At 47.6% G+C, this 8,460-nt stretch overlaps 1 protein-coding gene across 2 annotated transcripts in view; it reads left to right on the top strand.

The window, feature by feature from the left end:
* Wdr91 (WD repeat domain 91) overlaps positions 1-6,402 on the top strand; it is a 29,632-nt gene extending 23,230 nt beyond the window's left edge. For both annotated transcript variants that reach the window (XM_071611826.1, XM_071611829.1), the window contains 4 exons: positions 1,152-1,260; positions 1,902-2,014; positions 3,407-3,604; positions 5,882-6,402. In XM_071611826.1, the coding sequence (XP_071467927.1) occupies positions 1,152-1,260; positions 1,902-2,014; positions 3,407-3,604; positions 5,882-6,046 (585 nt within the window). In that variant the 3' untranslated portion in view covers positions 6,047-6,402. The remainder of the gene's footprint in view (positions 1-1,151; positions 1,261-1,901; positions 2,015-3,406; positions 3,605-5,881) is intronic.
* The last annotated feature ends 2,058 nt before the right edge of the window (positions 6,403-8,460 follow it).

Below are 8,460 nucleotides of genomic sequence, written 5' to 3' on the forward strand. Positions count from 1 at the left end.
TGCCCCTTTTGCCTTATTTTCCTGTGTCTTGTGATTTTTTTCCGTTGTGGGCTTATGTTTCTGGGACCTTTATCCTTGAGAATATTTTGAGACTTGGGGGGAGGTGCATTCACTTCCTGGGGGCACTACCAACTCCTGACAATTTAAAAATAAATTCTCTGCTAGGGTTTTCTTGGACTATTTAGGGATTTATGGATTTGGATTATAAATCCCTATCAGGGCAAGTTTGTGGTTATGATTTGCAGAGAGGTAAGTTTCCTTATTCTGTTTTGCAAAGTAAGTTTTTTTCTGGTTTATTCTTGCTCTGAGAATATAGCTCTTTGGAGTCCCACCTGTGCACAGAGATTTCTTCCTACCTGACCTTGAACAGGTCTTGACATTGGGGGCTTCTGAGTGCTTCTTGGCAATCGGAAAGAGAACTAGGGTCATGTATATTTGATTAATGCCCCATAGTGAAGGTCAGTTTCAGACTTCCCTCATCCTTTGGAGTCTGGCTTTCCCCTCATTACTGGCATCAGAGGATTTCTTTATTTGCCAGCTCAGCACTGTGCATGTGTGTATAAATAACACCATAAAGCATTCTGTCTTGCATTTTTAGTCTCAGGAGGGTAATTTAGTGCTCCTGGGTTCCATGTTGTTTGGAATGATAATCTTCATTAATCACTAGTTCTATATATAATCTGAGTTCTGTAAGGTAGTTTTGTTAGCTCCTGTATTTCTAAGTGTTGCCATGGGGAGATGTTTCAGGGAATGGAGAAGCTGCATGACCTTTGCATGGTGGGTCCTCTGTTGCTTAGAGCTGCCAGTGATGAAAGTCAATCGATGAGGTGTTCTTCCCTGCAGGCATTGTGATCTTGCAATTAGACCTAGCTAGAATGTACTTAAATGATGTGTATATTACTAAGATATAGATGACTCATTTTATAAGTGAGCCAGCCTGTATGGAAAACAGATCTTTATGGGCTCAGTGGATTTTGCCTCTCAATACAGTACAGCATAGGAGGTCACAGCCCAGCACTAGGGAAAATGCTTAGTAATTTTTCCAGAAAAAGGTATTTGAAGGGAGGAGCTGGCAGATTATCCATTGGGTTCCTATGCTTGTATCTGAGTTGGAATAATCTACTAATTGTGATTTTATTTGGCTTTAACAGCTTCAGTTCTCTCTGGACCCAGAACCCATTGCTGTCAACTGTACAGCCTTCAATCACAATGGGAACCTACTGGTCACAGGAGCAGCTGACGGTGTCATCCGGCTGTTTGGTATGCAAGTGTGCTCATGGCAATCCTGGTCCCCACTTTGTGAGACCTAGCTGCAATAGAGGCTATTGCAAAACCCTGATTTCAAATCAAGAAAGCTTAACCTTGGTCAGAGTTTTTAAAACACTCAGCACAGTCCACTTGGTTAATGTCAGTAGGCATGGGGGGCGCAGCTCAATGGTAGTTTGGTTTTGAGCTGTTTGATCTGACTTATTGTTGCCTCTTTAGGATACAGGACACAAGAGTAACACTTTCCTGTTCAGCTGTAGGTGGCTCATTCCCCTCTGTTCCCAGGGAGACCTCCCCAGGGTCTGGGATGGGACAAGGCAATCTTATCTTTGGTGGATCTCTGGGCGCCCTGGGGGACATTATAGAGGCCTCAATAGGAAGGATGCCTATGTCCAGCTCCTCCTCTCCCCATGCTGCTCCCGCCAGGAGTCCTGAACCTCACTTTTAACCTAGTGAAAGAAGCTACTTCTGCAGCTCAGAGGTAGCCCGGCTTCATGTGGAGGGGTTACCCTGTGGGTTTTGTAGCCCCATGGCCCCCAGAACAGCTGTGCCCCCTGAGTAAAGGCAAGAGGATCCCCTGCTGTGGGAGGGTGCCTTCCAAGGTGCGGAGTCTTAATGGCATCTGATGGCCTCAGACATGCAGCAGCACGAGTGTGCCATGAGCTGGCGGGCCCACTGCGGGGAGGTCTGCTCCGTGGAGTTCAGCTGTGATGAGAATGCTGTGTACAGCATCGGCGAGGATGGCAAGGTAGGTGCCCTCAGGATCGGCGAGTGCTGGGACACCATGACAGGCTGGCAGCGGATCCAGAACTCTTTCTGCTATTGCCATGACCTCTTTCTGCCTCAGTTTTGTCATCTGTAAAATAGGGATAAATAGTAATCTATCTCCCGGGCTCTTTGTGGGGTTTAATGAGTGCAGTGGAAAAGGGAGTACCACAGCCGTCCTCCTCATGGCAAAGTGACTCATCTCACCCTGACAGATCTATATTTGGAGCTAAGATGTGTTTTGGTGAGCTTGGTAATTGGTGGCCTTATGACCAGCCGTGGATGCATGAAGTTTGCTGAGGGCCTAGTGACAGCTTCACAGAGGCAAGCAGGCCTGAGCAGAGTCCAAAGAAGTTAAAAAGAAGCCACCCCTCCCCCCAAAAAACTATAAGGAAGTGCCCCATGTAGATTCCCCTTGTGGAAGGGCATGATTGGAAGTGGGAACAGTAAAAATGGTAGAAAGGGAGCCAGGGTGGGCAGAGGTGGGAGAGAGACTTGGCTGTGCTCTGCCTTCCTGTGCCTTTGGGATTTCATGCTAATGACCTGTGCTGTCATTGAAAACAGTAACTATAAGGGTCAGTTCTTTTTATTTTTGAGACAGGGTCTTGCTGTGTTGCCCAGGCTGACCTCAAACTTCTGGGCTCAAGTGATCTTCCCACTTCAACCTCTCAAGTAAATAGGTGTAGAGATGTGCACTACTGTGCCCCAGCTTCAGTTCTTCATTGGAAAACTCTAGGAAGGGATTTTTAAGATAAAGCTTAACTTCCTATGTATCTGGGTAGGATTCCCAATAAAGAAGTGGTCACAGTCAAGTAGCCTGTTCATAAAGTGGGTTGGGGAATTATATGCACCACAATAAACAAAGCTAGCTTTGTAACTACACCATGCAGTGTCCAATTGTTGCACTGCTGAGAAACTGAAAATAGATTTGGAATTTGTCCTCTGTGCTTTTAATCCTAAGTCAGAAAAATCTAGTCAGGTTCTAATTCTAATAATAATAATGACAGTAGTCATTGACCTGCTTGAGAGACCAGAAATCCATGCAAAGCCACTTGCTGTCCCTTTTCCTCTCCTGGGCTCAGGCCAAAGCAAAGAGAAGAGTTAGACTTTGAAATGAAGTTGCTGTTTTTCTAGATTTTCATCCTTTAAAATAATGTGGGTTGGTAAGAGGTGGGATTTGGGGAGGCCTGTGGACCTCCACCCCTGTTCTGCCTCTGTAACTTGAAAGGGCTTGCTAAAGCTGTCAGAACTGTTGGTGGAAGGAGGCAGTTTGCCTCAACAGCCTTTGCTCTGGGCAGGCCCTGGGCTTCCATCCAGGATAGGGCCTGGCCGGCACCCCACTGAAGAGCACTCTGGTTGTGCATTTTATCTGCAGTTCATCCAATGGAACATCCACAAGAGTGGCTTGAAAGTATCTGAGTACAGCCTCCCCTCGGATGCCACCGGTCCCTTTGTACTGTCTGGTTACAGCGGCTACAAGCAGGTTCAAGTGCCCAGAGGCCGACTCTTCGCTTTTGACTCAGAGGGCAATTATATGTTGACATGCTCTGCCACAGGGGGAGTCATCTACAAGGTAACTGGGTGGTGGAGTCCTGGTGGGCAAGGGAGCTGCTTCTTGGCGGTCTGGACCTGGCCAAGCTGAGCATGGCCCTCTGTCCCACCCTGTATGGCAGTGAAGAAGTCCTGGACACAAGGCAGTACCTGAAGTCTTCTAGCTGCAGGCTAGACTGGTGCTGGGCCTGGACCTTAGTGCTGGTAAAGAAGGTGGGATTGGGACAGAATATAAGGCACCTGTTGTCCTGCCCTTGACAAGCATCTGACCTTCTCCTTACCCCATTCCTTGGGAATAATAACCTATTATAGAAAACACTGAGGAGTAGCAAGAAGAGTTGGGGAGTGTGGGAGAGGGAAGCATGCCCCCACACAGAAAACAAACTGAGTGGTTTACTGTAGTTACTCTAAATAGGCAGGCCATGGGCGGGCCATGAGTGAAGTACTTCACAGTCCATATTTGAGACAAATTTGAGGGGGTATACACACACACACATACACACCATATATTTAACAACAATGTAAGTTGTTGACAATGCAAATTTTTCGTGTTGTATGTGTTCTTCAGCTTACACATTTGTTTTAATTCTCAAGTCAGAGCTGTTCTGTTTCATATGCTTTCTTTGTATAAGTGTATGAAATTACAAGTACCTTCCTTTTTACTAGTATTATTCATTAGACCTACTGATGAGGATTTGTGTTTGGCCTCATCAGGTACCTAGTGAATTCAATTCTTAGCCTCAGTGTTAATTCTTTAACCACCTGACACTGACATTTGGTCTGTAGGCCTAAGAAGTTATATGAGGTAAAATATTCTCAGTGTTCTTGTTGCCACAGATAGGACAGCAGCTGTGTGGCAGGCCATGGACTCGGGACTATGGAGCGTACCAGGGAGATATAAAATATGATCTCTGTTCTCTTGGGTCACACTCAAAAAGAAACACCATGGGTGAAGGAAGATGATGTGGTGTTGAACAGTTCCAAGAGGAAGAAGCTGGGTGGGGACTGAGTCCTCAGGGAAGACTCGGGAGGTGGCAGGCTGTGAGTTGGAGGCCCTGGAAGGAGGAGGAGCAGTTGGGTAGAGAGGAAGGCGGGCCTTGGGCCCCACATAGCAGAAGTGAGCGAGGAGTTCATGGCAAGGTAAGGGATGCTACATGTGGAACAGAGGAGGTACTAGGGTGGGAAATGAGGAGGCTTCTAGACTGACCTGACATGTGCACAGTCAGCAAGGCTCCTCTTTTCTACAGAGGGTGGTTGTTCTGCTGTTTCTTGCTGTCCCTACAAATTAGCTACACAATTTCTCATAATTGTGCATTTCTCAGTGGAGATATCCAAGCCTAATTTCGTTCTCCAAAGGTTTGCTCTGGTTGGTTTTCAGTGGACTGGACTTTGCTCTGAGTGGAGATCTGTGTGTGTGTGTGTGTGTGTCTGTGTCTGTGTTTGTGTTTGTGTGTGTGTGTGTGTTTTATTTTTGATCACACAGCCTTTTCATTTGCCCAGATCAACTTATATGATTTGCAGTCACATTCACTCTATAATTAATTAGTTGAAAGATTTTCCTGTGAAATTTTTAAAATACTGATGCTGGCTTCCAATTGCTTAAAGAATCTACTGTAAAACTGTCCCAGTTTACAGTCTATAAACAATTTAATTGACACTTTTACAAATGTTTCTCCATGAAGGCCAAACACTTCACACCTCCTGTTCTGTTTAGCCCTGTACTTTCACTTACTTCCATTTCCTGTTGTTAGTAGCTGACCCTTCACCCATCTGCCTAATTGCTGGATAGTGGTGCTGGTGGGATAGAGGACCTCATTTACACGTTAATCCAAGGCCTTCCTGTACCAGGGCCATTCTGGGTGCTGTAGGCTGGCCACACTGCAGGAAAGAACTAGACCCTGCCCTCCTACAGCTTGTGTCCCTGCAATGGGAAGCGAACCTTAAACACATGAGCAGAGTCATGAGCAGATGTCAGCGAGTGACAGACGATGCTGTGAGGCAACACCAGGCGGGTGCAGAGGTACTGGCCCACAGCACGGTCAAGGAGACAGAGAAAGTGGCATTTTTAAGGAACTTTGCAGGGACTTGTTTTCCACATAAAGTGGACCGACTGTAGTCAGGAAACTGAGGCATTCCCCGGTTCACTTTCTGGACAGGTGGCTATGTGGCCCTCCCCACATCCTTGGGTTTGGGTGGCTGCCCCAGACTTGAGACAGTTTAGCCTCCAGAAGTGGATAAAATGGATGTGTTTATGAGTGATGTCTGCTGATGGTTCATCTTCTCTCCTGTTCTCTTATAGCTGGGTGGTGATGAGAAGGTTCTGGAGAGCTGCTTGAGCCTGGGTGGCCACCGGGCCCCTGTGGTCACTGTGGACTGGAGCACTGCCATGGACTGTGGGACCTGCCTCACTGCCTCCATGGATGGCAAGATCAAGCTGACCACCCTCCTGGCCCATAAGCTCTGAAGGACCTGCCTCAAGTGACACCACAGAAACAGTATTGTCCTAGTGTTGGGGGAGAACAGACACACCCCTTCCAGGTTCCTGCCAGTGCAGCAGATCTTCAGGCAAAGACTGTCCAGGGGGCTTGGGACTGTCCAGCTTCAGTGACTAGAACAGGAGCCTTAAGGAGCAGGTGGCATGTTCTTCCCACAGAACAAAGTCATGGGCTGAGAAGGATCCTCTGACTGCGGGAGGAAAGCTCGGGAAGGAGAAACAGTGATGGGGGCTGTGTTGGCCCAGGAGAGATTGACAGTATTTTATAAATATATCTCTGCTTATTTTTCTTCTTTTTTTAAAAAAAGAGAATGCTCTTGCAGTCACCTGGTGTCTCTTTCTAGGATGCGTGTGTCACTTTGCCCTGATGATAGCCGTGGGCTCCCTGCCTTTGTTTCCCCACACTAGGTCTTTCTTACTTGCCTCGCTGGCCATCAGTTCACCTGGGCTTTATGGGAGTGGGACATGGGCCCACAGCATGCTCTTCTGTTTTGTCTGGGCTCAAGTTGAGGCCAGAGTGTTCTGTCTTCCCTGAGAGGTGGTGGCTTTTGTTACAGAAGCCTGTCTGGACGAGGGCAGGTACACAGGCCTCTGCTGCTGGTGGCCCAGTGTTATCTGGAAGCTGCTGTTCCTAGCACTTCATTTGGTGGCTTCTCTCATTCTTCCAACTTGAAGCCCTTGAAGTTGAACAGTGCCAGCCACTTTTATTCTCTGCTGGCAAGTGGTGAGAGGGCCAGCTCCCTGACCATATGGCTAGAAGGACCCCTGGGTTTCAGGTCTGACCACTTAAGTCTGAGCTGAGCCTGGACTAGTGGTGACCATGCCCCCGCCTGAGGCCTGCCTGCTACTCCCCAACTGGGCACCTTGAAGAGGAAGATTCTCCCACAGTGGCAGCTGAGGCTGGGCAAGTGCAGGAGCCAACGTTAGACTGGTGGATCTGGTCCTGGGGGGCTCCCATGCTTTTCAGGGTGACCTTGTCACCTATGTACGGGGAATTGCTGCCACCAGCAACTCAATATAGTCATTTTATAGCTTCTTTGGGCTCCCGCCCAGTTCTGGAGCAGGGCTGGAATGGCTGTCTTCTGCTGGGACTGAGGGACAGTAGAGAGAGATATGGATGTGGCTTGGTTACAAGAAAACACCAGAGACTTCATGGTAAGTAGTTACCCAGTTTCTCCTATTTCCATCTCTAAAATGAAGAAAGTGAAGACTTCTCCACTGCCATGTCTTCACGTTGGCACTGAAACATCTGAGTAATCTATCTTACCCCAGGATTCTGGGGGACAGTCTAAATGGTCTTGAGTTTCATCTGAGAGTTCATGGTCCAGTTTTTCTTCTCATCTCAAAGTTCCTGCCTTATGACCCTTTCTCTCCTTTCAATGTGGTCCCCACAGCTTGCTGAAATGGTTTAAGGAAAACAGCAACACAACACTTCAAACCCCTGGTGCTCCTGTCCCAGCCCACCTCCAGGAAGAGTGCTCATCCTCAAAGCTTGTTGGAAACTCACACTAATCTCTCCTTCAAAACACCTGCGTATTTCCACCCAAGGACCCAAGGTTCCCTACTGTTATCTTCCATGAGGGTAGAATAAAAGAAAACCATGGAGGCAGGCCAGGCCTCAAGTCATGAACCCCTCACCTGCGCTGAGGGCCCTTCAGGTGTATTTCCCCATCTGGTTTCCTTCTGCCCTCTCCTCAGGTATCTGCCTGTGCCTCTACCCCAAGCCTCAGGCCAAAACCCAGCCCCCATGTGATATTCAAATGCCCAGGAAGCTCAGTGTGATGTTTGAGAGTACAGTGTGTATACAATGTGGACTGACTAAATCCAGTTAAATTAACATTACATGTTAGCTCACACACAAAAATACAATTTCATCTGTCAATTTAAAAATAAAAATACAAAAACAACAAACCCCATGTGCTTCAGGTGTTGCCAGTGCTTATAGATCTCACAGCTGGGTTTGTTGCCCATCCAGGGCCTCTCCCTACACCAAGACTATGCAGACACACAGGCCTATTTTCCAGCTGGCTGTGGAGAGGTCTTAAGGAGCGAAATGTACAGGAGTAGTTCTACTGAGCAAGTATTTTCTGTTCCTTTATTCACAAAAGGAAATGATGTGATTCTACTCCAGCCCTGTAGAATTGTGCTGACTCAAGGCCTATGAAAGCCAGGACCTTTGAGGTCAGTGACTGATGCCTTAGTGGTGGCCAGAGAGAAACCAATATCCCAGTGGCCAGTCCTGCAGAGCCTGGAGGCTGGCCTGGTTCAACCATAGCTAAGTCGATCCCTACAGTGGCTGACTGGTAGGGGATTTGAGACCACTGGTTTATTTTTTAGGCCTAGATTTATTTAAAATTTCCACCCAGCCCACTTCCCTAGCACTG

This window comes from Marmota flaviventris, chromosome 1, assembly GCF_047511675.1.
Source record: "Marmota flaviventris isolate mMarFla1 chromosome 1, mMarFla1.hap1, whole genome shotgun sequence".
Lineage (NCBI taxonomy): Eukaryota > Metazoa > Chordata > Mammalia > Rodentia > Sciuridae > Marmota > Marmota flaviventris.